Source organism: Colossoma macropomum, unplaced genomic scaffold, assembly GCF_904425465.1.
Source record: "Colossoma macropomum unplaced genomic scaffold, Colossoma_macropomum, whole genome shotgun sequence".
NCBI lineage: Eukaryota > Metazoa > Chordata > Actinopteri > Characiformes > Serrasalmidae > Colossoma > Colossoma macropomum.
In genome coordinates this window covers 2,751,838-2,765,478 of record NW_023495267.1, presented here as the reverse complement: position 1 = coordinate 2,765,478, position 13,641 = coordinate 2,751,838, and the positions used below count along the sequence as shown (strand labels likewise).

The 13,641-nt window shown below is 38.1% G+C and overlaps 1 protein-coding gene across 1 annotated transcript; it reads left to right on the top strand.

Moving 5' to 3' along the window:
• The first annotated feature begins 4,318 nt into the window (after positions 1–4,318).
• On the top strand, positions 4,319–12,846 carry lysmd4 (LysM, putative peptidoglycan-binding, domain containing 4). Its single transcript, XM_036561747.1, has 3 exons — positions 4,319–4,428; positions 9,542–9,813; positions 10,792–12,846. Exons 2-3 carry the CDS (start codon positions 9,544–9,546, stop codon positions 11,374–11,376), a joined length of 855 nt encoding a protein of 284 aa, XP_036417640.1. The 5' UTR covers positions 4,319–4,428; positions 9,542–9,543; the 3' UTR covers positions 11,377–12,846.
• Positions 12,847–13,641: the final 795 nt, after the last annotated feature.

Genomic DNA, 13,641 nt, shown 5'->3' with positions numbered 1-13,641 from the left:
TTTATAATAGACTTGTGTCTGGTAAGGACAGTCTTCTGAGACTCATTACTGGTTGGAATAGTCTCATTTAGGTATTAGTGTGAATTGGGACGAAGTCCGGAATAATATATATATACATCCTCCAAAAACATATGCCATCATTTTATCCACTACAAGATCATACGCATGTTGTATATATCTCACTACTGACAAAAACTGCTGTTCAACAACTTCTATAAAAGCAATTCTGTAGCAATACCACAAGCCTGATATTCTGTTGAAGAAAATATAGCTACAGTACTTCTTATACATGTGTTGTTTGTTGATTCTGTCACACTGAAGTGCAATGTTCTATATATTTATTATATTACCACCAAGTCTTTTACAGTTCAATATTCAGATTTCCATTTGCACTACAGGGGGCGACAAAGTTCAGTCACAACAAGTGAACATCTCGATAAAATTAAGACAATAAACAAACACTTCCACACCTCAGATGGCATTTTCTAGAGTGGTAACTAGCACCCCAGTGTGATGTGACTCACTCACGCCATGACCATGATGTAACATACTTAAGTAATAGAATGGAAAATTTGTACTTTACTCAAGTATTACTGAAACTAATTATTTGTATTTATAATCAATTACATCTCTAAAAGAAAAAAAAATCCTGTAACTCATTAATGTGTGCATGGACAGATATTGCCCAATAGTCACTGTTCGGCACATACTGTTGAAAAGGCTTAAGACAAGGCAGATTCACCAGTCTGGGTTATACAGAGTGTGATCAGCTTTTCTAAAAGTGAACCAAAAGCATGCCCTCAAATATTGATACATTTTGACTATTACACAAGTATATTTCTGGCTCCAGAATTTCTCACTTCTAACTGAGTAAGTTTTAACAAAGTACCCATTCTTTTCACTTAAGTACAGTTTTTTCTAGGGATGCACCAATATGGGAAATTTGAGCCGATGCCAATATCCCACACTTCTCACAAACATATCTGCAGATGCGAGTACAATAACATTAATAAAATGTAGAAACTGAGACTAATTCTGTCTGGATTAGCATTATGTGAGCAACAGAACATTTAATTCTGTACGGATACAAATACAGTACAATGAATAAAATGCTTTCTGGAGTACAATAAACACATCGACAAATATCGGTTTGAAATATCAGTCTAAACATCTGTTCAATGGTGATCATTTTTAAGCAAATATCTGCTGATACTGAAATGATTCCAATATTATTGAACATCCCTAATTGTTCCATCACTTGCCATGCCTCACAAAGCAACTCTTAGGAAACCAGTAGGACCATAACATGGCTTGTGCTTTGAGCTGAAAAAGACTGAATTTCATCATGTTAATATTACTAATTAGATAATTAATTAATACTTGGGAACATATTAGCTTGCTCTGAAGTTCTAGTTATGGAGAGGCCTATAGGTATACTAAGAAACAATAGATAAAATGAAAAATAGTCTTAAATCATAAACGGTAGACTAATCTTCACATTTTTATGGAAAGTGGTGAAAAGAGGGATAAAATGCCTGTTTTTTCCTTCTCATCTGTTTGACTTTGTCAAAATAATGACATTTTGAGTTAAAATGAACTTTCCACATACTGTCAGAATGAGATACTAACCCCTAAACAAAAGTCATTGTTTCAACATAAGTCAACATAAGTCAATTAAAGAAATGACTTAAGTGAAACATCTGACATATTGCTGCCAGAAAAAATGGCCTTCCATAGTTTTTCTCACTCAATAAGCAAATATCTGCTGATACCAGTATGAGTCCAGCATTATTGTGCATCCCTACTTTTTCCACCACTGGCCACAGCTCACATTATCCATAATTAATGATAAATGATGACAGTGGACCCAACTTTATGCAGAATAAGAACCCATAAAAACAAACTCACACACAGGCAGGACACACCAACCCAACGTCTGGGTTTGCTGGTGTTTGTTGGAGACATGTGGGGTCTGTATGCTCTGGACTTAAAACATCCTCAGGTCAAACAAGTTCCTGAGGTTAAGATGGTAACATATTCACCTCCTCAGAGAAGAAGAGCAAGACTGCTAGGCTGAGTCCGAGCGTACTGCGCTCCACATGTTTATTTTGGTCAGACGCTCTGACCTAAACCTGACTCAGTGCTGTACCTCTGGCCCCATCACAGCAAGCAGAGTGTACGTGTCTGCCCAAACAAAGCACGCAAGACAGAGGCCAAGCGTAGAGGGGTCTGACAAGTGTCCCAGGGCTCCGTCCATCAGCGTCCAGCGCAGGATCAGTCGAGGCAGGCTCGCTCCCTTCTCCGTACGCCAAGAGGCCTGCTCACTCACCTGTGCTTTAACGCGAGTGACTGAGACAACCTGATCGCTCTCTAGAAGCGTGGCCTCCAAGTTGACTCATCTGTCACTGTAATGAACCCCACGCTTTGGACGTTGGGAGCACTCGCAACGGCTTCCACAAAGTCCTCATGAGGGTGCCCACTTAGAACCTTCTGAAATGATCACAAAGATCCACAGAAGCAAAACTGTCAAAGCAGAAGAAAGAGGAGCTTTGACCGGGAGTAACCTTTCACGGATGAGTGATTCATATCATCACTGGAAATCAGTTATTTCAATTTCTTGAAGATAAATGGCTCCACCTAGAGGTTACGCTCCAAATTACAATGTACTTTAACCACTTCCTCACCTGAAATGTCAGACAGGTCTAGATGCCTGAGACATTGCTTTACAAAACTTTTGAGGTAAAACATTTGGTCTAAAATGTATTTTTTAAAAGTCATTCAAGGTGGAAAAGTATGCAGGGCACTGTAAGGCAAAGCAGAGCCCTAATAAAACTTATTTTTAGAGATTTACCACTAATTATTATCATCAACTTTCCATATGAAACTCACATTTTGGCTCACTGGTTTTGGACAGTAAATAAAATGGCTATATTTGCATAGACATTGTGACTCCTGGTTCTCATTACCACTATCATAAAGATGTCTGGGTTGTTAAGTTTCTCTACAATTAACTATTTCACATCAAATCACGCTGCATGACTTTGTTCACATGTTTAGAATTATGTGGAAATTTTTCCCCTTTAAGCAAATAAAGAGCCTGAACCTTCTGGTTGTAGCACAGACCCTGGGAAACAGTTTTTCCTACTGGCATCTCTAACTTCTGTGTTCAGCAAGGATACATGAACCAGGCAGCAGTAGTTGGATGGTTGCAGCTGGCAGCCTGCATCTGTATTTGCAGCTTTGGAAGAACAGAAAGACTGTAAGACGGGTTCCTGACTCGAGGGTCCTCTATTAGCCTGCAGTATTGTTCCAGCTTTCAGTACACTCAGTGATGTAGGACCATTATGTGACTCGTATGTGTTGTATGCTTAGAATGAATGAATGAATGAATGAATGAATGAAGGAATGAATGAATCAGTAATTTAAACTTGGAAATACATCAGCTTGCTCTCACGCACTAGTTATGGATGGGTCTATAAGTCTAATAGAAAGCAGTGACAATCATAAAAGTAATATTAAATCACAAAAGGTAATCACATTTTTATGGAAAGTGGAAAAAGGAAGGGGAAATATACACACACACACACACACACACACACACACACACACACACACATATATATATATATATATATATATATATATATATATATATATATATATATATAATATACTGTAGATGTTGACATACTGCTGCCAGAAACAAAATAAGAAAATCTAACTGATTCTCTCTCAGTCTCAGACCCAATTTCAAAGATGACTGGATGAATGAATCATTGGACAATCAATTAATTTAAACGGAAAGTAAAGATTCGATTTGGTAAACTAAACTGAATTTCTCATCTCCTGGTCAAAATCTTTTCCAGACTAATTTTCATTACTCGTCTGATTTAATAAGCCGGGCTGCTCTGAAGCGGAGCTGTAGAAAGCGGTGATCCTGACCTGCCTAACCGCCACCTCACCTTTAAAGGACTGCTGTGTGCCTTGACACGTCGGTAGGAGGCGTGTGTGCTTTCAACCAAACTTCACAGTAGGGTGTCATCGTCAGTTAAGTCTTTAGCGTTGTGCTAATACCGACAATTAAAATCGGAATGTGTGGTTTCAAAGTACGAAGTTGTCGCTTACAAACAATCTGAAGCATCTGTCCGCTAATATAACTATTAGTTCGAGACGTCTGAACTTTGAGCAACGCTCGAATGAATACATGATTTGTAGATCTGCGTTGCTGGGCTAAGCCAATCAGAACCCGATAGGGGCGTGAACGTTAGGAAACACGCGCTCTTAAGCTGCTATGGGATTGGCTATGGCTCCTGTCACTCAGAGCACTGCCCGAGTGATAACAATCATGTTCGCCTGTAACCAGAACTTTCTACGATGCGACTTGGAGTTATTTTTGTCAGATTATGTAGCTGCTTTTTAACTCGAAAGGTGAGTAGCGTTCAGATATTGCGGTTATTCGGTTTCTGTAAGAAAGGAAACTAGTTAACCCGTTTATGTCAGTTTCATTCTTAGATCTAACGCGGACTGTAGAGACTGTAACAGTTGTGAGTTCCTTAAAATCAAATAGTTGTTATTGATTTACTGCCACTCAACGTGTCTAACCTTGGAGCAACTTTTTAAACTACAGCTGTGTGTAACAGTGTTGTATCCTGGCTTAGCGGGACCACTGCCTGTACAACAGCAACAGAAACAGAAACTGTATGTTCACAGAAAGTCTAATACGCGTCAATGTAATGCTGTAGGTGCCACTTGCTGCATCTGCATCTGTCAGGATTTACCGAACTCCGGCCTCCTGGCTGCGTTTACACAACACACAGTTCTCTGTTACCCTCATGATCTTCAGTCAGTGAGGACTTCAGGCGTGAAAAAATAAACAGAGGCGTTTAACGTTTTATATTTAACAGAAGAGACTTCCAGAGAAGCTGTCAGGTCTTATCAGTTTGCTTTTACCTTTGGTCTGTTAATCAATAAGAGAAGAACGTGGCCACAAAGTACTTCTATTGGGAGAACACAGACTTTCTTATGCATTCTCCTACATCTTGACGCCTAATACTACTACTAATAATAATAATAATCATAATAGTAATAATACAAATAATAATGATTATTTTATTGTTAGTACTATCATTATTATTATTATTATTATTATATAATAATAATAATAATAATAATAATCAAGCAGAGGTCCATATACGTGTGTGCATGCATATATATATATATATATATATATATATATATATATATATATATATATAAATCTGTATGATTCATCTTAAAGGGCAGTTCCACCGATTTTTGAAAATTTCTGCACAATTCAATCACTGAGATGTAAGTACACTCCGAGTGGTTTGATGTGAAATGGTTAATTGTAGAGAAGCTCACTTACTCTAATTCTTTATTGTGGGGGTTATAGGAACCAGAGGTTGCAATGTTGACAACACAAAGAGACGTGTTATTTACTATGAATGCATTTTTTAAAATATGTAAAAATGCACCCTTCCTGATGCACTTAATTCTGCACATGGACAGGTTATACACCATTTGAAAATATGGGCATTCTTTTTTTTCTTTTCCATCTGTAAAATGATTAATATGAGAGGTGTCTAATCCTCCTGCTGAAGGCGCAAGCACTTTCTCCCTTCGTCACTCATGTTTGTTTTGGTGTCGTATAGCAGTCGTTACATGTGTAGCACTGAAGACCACAAAGTTTAGTTCTAGCCCTAGTCGTAAAAAGTGTTTTCTTTGCAGACTATTTTGCTTTTTGTCCTGCATGTACCTCTCCACCATGAATGTGTTTTTAAAATAATATTTTAAGCAAAAAGTTTCGTAAAATCAAACTTTTAGGTCTCAGGCGTCAGGCAAAGTTTGGGTACCTCATTCTGTGAGGTAGCTATTAGAGGCTCGGACGTCTGGTTCCTATCACCACTGCTGCGAGCAGTTCCCTCAGTAAATTTCTCTAGAACAGAGGAATTCAAATTAAACCGTTCTGAATCACTTTGTTTACATCTTAATTGTTTAATTATGCACAAATTTTGAAACATTGATGGAATTCCAATTTAAGTGACTTGTTTAAGAAAGGCAGACCTCTGCATCTGAAGTGCTGGGTCTTTGAATGCTTCACTCTTTGCTTTGCATAATAGGATTCTGTGTTTGTTTCACATTTGTAAAGTGGCCTTCTTATTAAAGTTGTGGAAATGAAAACTCAAGGAAACCATCATCATCTGCTCTTGTTGTTTGCAGCAACAAGGAAAAAGTTTTGGCAGGTCACCTTGGTGTCCAGTCCTGCTCTTTTAGTGTTTATTCACAGCTCCAGCCTACCTGATTCAGCTAATTAACAGCCTGAAGAAACAGCTGAGTATTAGACCCAGGTGTATCAGATTAGGGCTGGAAAGAGGAACACAGGAATTTGTGAATACAGTGCAGCTGAGTTGAATTCACAAAAAGCTAGAAGAAAGTGGGTCAAGTGGGCATTACTCAGTTTTGGGATCAAACAATGAAATGTGCTCATTAGCTGTACTGAACAGTGCGAGAATGAGAACTTCTGCCTGTAGCCCTCTAGGGCTTTACCACTGCTGTAAGAAGTAATGCTCAGTTGGACTCCGAGTTCTAAACCTAGCGTGAGACATCACAGCTTAATTTGGTAAAGCCGAGGAATATACAACCTACAAATCGTAGCTTTTCACCTTACACTTGTGTTGAAGTGTGATTTGAATTAGTAAACACCTTTGTTAGATAGTGTTATAGAGTCTTTTTTGTACTGTAGTCTGCTATCAGCATTCACAGGCTGTTTCAGAAGACTTGGCCATTTTACATGCACTCTAGCTCAGCCTGACAGTGTGAAATGCACCCTTCATTATGCACTTAATTCTGCACATGTACAAGTTTCACACCATTTGAAAATATGAGCATTCCTTTTTTTACTCTTCCATCTTTGTAACAATTAACATGACTGACATCTAATCTTCCCCCTGAAGGTGCGAGCCTTTTCTCCTTTTGTCACTCATGTTTGTTTTGGTGTTGTATAGCGGTCATCACATTTGTAGCACTGAAGACAGTGCCACAAAAAGTCTGTGTCAGACTCGACACGTAGAGCAATCTAAGAGTTTACAAGTCCAAATCCATGTCAAATAAATATTAATATCAGCCTGGCATGCTGTCCTTTGTCAGACCATGTCCACTGACCTCTGCTGATATCATTAGTTAAAAAATGCTTTAAAGATAAGTTGTACTTAAAATGTCATGTCCAAGCAACCGGTCTTAGTATGTAAATAATATGTACTTGAGTTCGATATCCCAGAGAAGCAATTTAAGAAAATGTGAATGAATTTGAATGTGTACTTTTATCTATACATTAAAAGAGAACAAAGTAACAGGCAAAATAATACGTTAGATATCATCACTATCCCAAAAATAAGTGCAACTTATGTAGCTAATTTTTGTCACATTATTTATTAGATTTTCTTATTTGAGAGGTGAGTAGAATGTAGTTTTTCAGTTTCTTTAAAAAGAAAAAAATCCAGCTTTAAACTTCAGTTTTAGAAATACAGTTGTATGCAAAAGTTTGGGCACCCCAGTTAAATTACTTGTTCTGTTCATTTTAATTTTAAAACACATCCTCTACAGAGAACACAAATCTGCACATTTCAATGCACAATTACTGTTTATTTGCTCAATTTGACATTGGGGGGAGAAATAAAACATAAAATATGGCATCAGAAAAAGTTACGGCACATTTTGTGTTTTTACTTTTTTTCCAGTATGCTGAACTCAGCAGATAAATAGAGAATGTGCTATTAAATTTGCTGAAAAAGGCCATATATAAGTTTGTTCTCTGTAGAGGATGTATTTCTTATTTTCACTTTGAAAATCAACAAAACGTGTATTTTGATCAGAGAGAACCGTAGGTTTAACACACACTGTAGAGGCTGTATGAGTTCCTTAAAAACAAACAGCTTGTCACAAATCACAGCTACTCAACGTGTCTACCTTTAGAACAACTTAGACTGCAGCCCTGCCATACAGCACCTGTCAATATTTACTTAAAGATTTACCTAAAGTTACTTAAAAGTGTGAGCCCTTTCACCTTTTGTCACTTGTTGTTTTAGCGTTGTTAAGCTGTCATCACACGTGTAGCACTGCAGAAAGTGCCACAAGAAGTCCTTGTTGGCGTTGGTGGAGTGATGCACGCATTTACATTTATCTCAAACAGTCTTATCAATATCAGCCTGGACCTCTACTTAAATAATGGTAAAGCAGTTAACTTTACAAAAGTCAAAGTTGAAAAATAAAATAGAAGCATGGTTTTGTTAAGACAGCAGTGATATACATCATTTTTGTAAGTTGCCAATGTAGTGTACAGTAAGTGTTAAAATCTTCTCAGCTGCAGGACACATGGTAATGTGTGCATACAGCCAATAACATCATGGCTAGGTGGGTAACCAAACAGGAGGTACACACACAAGGGAAACAAATGAGAAAAAACACATCCAATATGCAAATATCTGACGCAGTGGCCAAGTTTTGCTTGACAAGGCTGCACGGATAAAGCCCACAAGTCAGTGTATTTCATCGAAACAACACAGCTGGCAAAGTTAGATAGAAAGGATTAAAGCCAACAACAATCAGTTTTCACTTTTAAAAGCTTAGTTAGCAAAATATATAACGATTGGTGTGCATGTAAACGTCTTACTTGACAGTTACAAGGAAAGGTACAGAGGGCTATCATTAAACTGCATGGATTGCTTGTGAAGAAGCTGTTCACCACTGTAAGAATCTATGAAACTAAAACAGATCATAAATTATTTTAGTGTGCAGCCAGATAACTTAAAAAGAAATCAATTTGAGCCATTCTTAATTTTTGGGGGAAAAAAAAACTGTTCAACTGTATTCATTAACTGTCATTATGGCCCATTGGGTCAGGGTGCCCAGCTCTGTTCCTCATCTTTGCACCCTCCAAGGTTTAGTTCTAGCCCTAGCACTAATATAACATGATCTATGTAAAGAGGTTGGGAACATGTGAACATTACAAGTAGATGTGTTAAGGTTGGGGCTCGTGGGCTAATAGCCTTGAGCAGCCTTGCTCTAGGGCAGTGGTTTTCCTGCCCGTTTGATCTGGTTCCTGGTCTTGGTATGTACTAGAAAGGTTGGGAAAAATACTTTTGAAAAAGTAGTGATAGCTGAATACACTCTCTAAGTCTATTCAGTGCTGTATTTAGTTCCAATACGTAAAAAAGTAACATATTCAAAATACATTTAGAATACATTTACAATACAATATTTGGAAACACACATGGGGAAAATCTTTTTTTTTCACACTGTTCCTTGCTGTGATTGGTTGGCGTTTTTTTTTGTGAAATGCTAAACGGGTCTTCAGGGCCATCAAGATGGTTCTGCTCTATCGCTATACATTGTGAGTTAGGTTGGAGCAAAAAATATGGACAATATAAGCGGGGGCCCTAAGGACCAGTCAAGAGCTGGTTCATATTCAGCAATTTTAACCATTTCTTTAAAAGCTGAGATTTTGTCTTATGTCTAACTGTAGAGATGCGGCGCGGGGACCCTCTCCCCCAAGCCTTTCAGGCTCCGGTGGACGTACACGCCAGCGAGGATGGGCAGGTGTACATGTTCAGAAGCAAACAGGAAGACCTGGGTGCTTCTTCAGAGGATGAGGAGCTCAATGTCATGGAACTCCGCCCACGGAACCGGGACACTTCCTCCCAGGAGCAAAGCAGCGTGGGAGACCTGTTACTGCTCGAGAGAAAAATCTCACATAAGGACAATCTCAATAAACTGGCCCTACAGTACGGATGCAAGGTATTTTCAATGTCACTTTCTTTTTTTATTACTTTCATTTGCGTGTAATATGTTATATAGAAAAGATGTTAAAAAAACAACTAACAAAAGTATTACCCTATAGGTCTGGCCAATAGAGCGAGGTTATCGAATATTGTCAATGAATGATGTAACCCGATGATGCTTCAAAGACAATAACCGTGTTGGGAAAGAGAACTGACAGAACTAAAGAAGACTAATTTACTGCTTGCTAAATAATATTAAATAATATGTGCAAGTAATGTTTTATTCACTTTTGTAGCCATTACAGTGGGTTATGGTGGGGCCTTAAAATTTGTTAGGCAATGGTAAATTCACTTTTCCGGAGACATTTATAGCTGACTCTGCTATAGCGACAGAAAAGACCTTATTTTTTAAATATGTAAATACGTGGACATTGGCTTTGGAATCATTTAAAGCACATGTTGCAGTCTGAAGTTTCTCCAAGGGGCGCTATTTGTATGAAAGCTGACATGAACCTGCACCAGAAGGAGCTCTTCAATGTTCATGTTTGGAGTAACAAAGAACCAGTAGGACCACATTTAAAGATACTTTCAAAAACAATGAATATAGTGATCTGCATAAAATAATTTAGATTTTTTTTAACTACAAATACCATGCTCAATATTTTTGGGTATTGTCTGGGTCTACTACCTTGGCAATAATGCAATACCCCGTTTGATTTATCCCCTTTTGATGTCAGCACTCATTAGCACTTAAACCTTTTTGTCTGGGTAAAAGACTTTCAATATGTGCTTTTAACAATAGTTTGGAAAAGAATACTGTCAAACACTTTAATGGGTAAAAATAATATTTCACGTAAAAAAAAAACCTGTGCAGGCATTTCTTCTTGCTTAATGAACAGTCAGTTAAGTTACAGGAAAAATCCAGCATCACTCAGGAAAAGGCAGGGCATCCTAAAACTTGCATTATAATGTATTTTTCTTTGTCGCTGTTCAGGTGGCTGACATTAAACGAGTGAACAACCTTCTCAAAGATCAGGATCTGTATGCGCTGAAATCCATCAGAATCCCTGTGAAGAAGCATGGTCTGCTAACAGAGACTAACCCTGAACTGAAGGATCCTCAGAAAAGGCCTTCAAGTCCATCGCCACCACCTCCTGACCAGCTGCAGGACATTTCTGGGGAAGGCCCTTCTGTCAGGCCTCAGGTGCAGGAGTATACGGACTTCCTCAAAGAAGTGGACAATGACATTGAGCGCCTGATCCAAAACACAGAGGCACAGGAGGAGGTGTTTGGAGGCAGCTCTGATGAAGCCAGACACTGGGGCTCAAGAGGCAAGCGTTTGAATGGCTATGGTGCGGACTGGGGCATCCAATGGTGGAACGCTGTGATAGCTATGTTGCTCATTGGTATTGTCTTACCAATTTTCTATGTGGTGTACTTTAAAACTCAAGATAGCGGGGAGTCTGCAGTGGATGGTGGAGTGGCAAATAACACTCTAGCTACCTCAAATAATTCAGGATCAAGCTTCAGTACAGCTAACCCTAACGGTTTGAGTAGGAACCACTTCAACAAACCGTAGACAGAAATGAAATAGACAGTGCAAATACTGCATAGGATGTGTGGCTTTTTAATCCTGTGGTGACACAATCATCAGTACTTTACAGATTTGAGAGTTTAATATCGGTACAAAAGGGCTGTTGAACTATACTAACAGCCAAAATAAACTGAATGAATTCAGTCCTCTTCAGGAGAGCTTCAAGAAACCTTTAGTAATTAACTAACCCAGGACACATAATTACTTATTGGTAATATTATATCATTTACATAAAATACATAGACTTAGTGTGAAAAGACCATCCAAAAATGCTAATATTAAAAAAGTAGGCCTGAAGTGGCAAATTAGCATTATGCAAGTGTAGCCATGCTAACCTTTTGTTTTTTTTTAGTAACAGCTAGTTACTGGAAAGGGAGAAAAACAGAGAGTATTACACTTTCATGTAAATGAAAAGTTCTCCACAGCAAAATGTATTCTTATCTCGTTTTACCATTATGGAAATGCCAAAGAGTAATTTAATGAAAAGACTGACATGAACACTGTCATAGAGAGTAAAGGTATGTTCACATTATTACGGCAAATTTGGTGTGCGGTGCTCTCAACAGCAGCAAAATTTACTACTCCAGCACTCTTGAGGGTGCTTATGAGAAACGTCACTTTGCTATTCCAATGCTACTTGCAGTCAGATATTGTTTTTAACTGAGTATTGTACAGTTCAGGTAATACCGCAATGCATCAGTTGTTTGGTATTCTCCATTTTTTAGTGGGAAGAAATACCCTGTTGTGATTGGCTGCACCCTTCAAGGTCAGCTCACAATGGACTCAAAGTTCAACAAAAATGACTATTAGAAGTGATTATGTGAACATACCATAATTCAGTAGCCAATGCTTAGAATCACTGACAAGTCACCATTGGTGTGATATTATTCATGTGTAGCAGTACATATTTGATTTAGAGCCATTTTTCTCAAAATTTGAAGTGTTTGATGTTTTTTTAATCCCTGATTAGAAAAGCTTTAATGCTGTGTACTACAGCCCTTCATTGGTTTGTTGCTGGTCGCACCGGAAGTCATAGAACTAGAACTGGACAGATTAAGTAGGTCAGTTTGTTTAATTTTCTTTTACTTGTTTTAATTCTAGCCTTTATCTTGTTTGAATGAATGAGATGAATTATGAATAACACTAGTACATTTTAGGTATTTTTCACTGTACTGTGTGACAATGTTATACCAATGGTGCCAAAGAACAGAATTACATGTACTTTTTGTACATGGTTAAGTGCAATAATCTTCATTTAAATGAAAGTATAACAGTATTTCTACGGCTATAAACAGATGACATTAATTCTACGCAGCCTGCAGAGGAAAAGTTGTGCTTTTATTTTATTATTTTTCAAGCAGTGTTCCTAAAGCCCTGTTTTCAGCAAGATCTACAGTAAGTGACTTGAAGCTCCTGCCAATCATGCACAAATAATAAATCCTTCAATCACAAAGACTGCCCGACTGACTAGTGCTTCAATAGTAACAGCGACTAAAGAAATATCTGCATTTAGATCTATGGAAAAGACATCAGTAAGTAATGTTGGAAATAATGGTCGAATGTACACATTCAATGGAGAGCAACTGTTGACGTGACTGAATGTTAATACATGATCTGGTTAGACTGTCAGTAAGAACAGTCTATTTACAACTACATTGAGAGGGATATTCTAGTAAGGTTGCAGTGCATAAACCCCTTATTACAAAAAATGAATGACCATTTGAGAGTTCAGTGATGTAAAGCCCATCTGCACTGGTCTACAAAGATGTGGAGACAGTGATATGATCAGATCTTTCACCATATTCTCCACAGGTGGGAGAGTGCGTGTGTGGCATTCACCAAGAGAAAGATACAGGCATGAATGCTAGACCCCTACAGTAAGGGAGTCTGGGGGCTTGGTTTTGAAGTGGCGGATTTTTTGCTGCTATGTTTTGGTCTTCTTATCCTTTTAAAGAGACGAGTCACTGCAAATATCAAGATGACCACCACCATCACAACACCAATTGAGTGAAATCCTGTATTTTTCATGCAACCTAAAAGCATGTGACAGTATACCTATTATTCATTCATTTATCTAGAACAAATTTCCCTGAGTGATTTCCATTTTATTTTTCTGCAGTTTGAATGTTGTTTTATTGTACTATGCAGGGTTAAGGCTGGAACCGACTGCCGCATTGAATTGGGCACTATACACATTTTCAGGCAGATCTACGAGCTTGAAACGTTTGCCTAATCACATGTCAGAGTGCT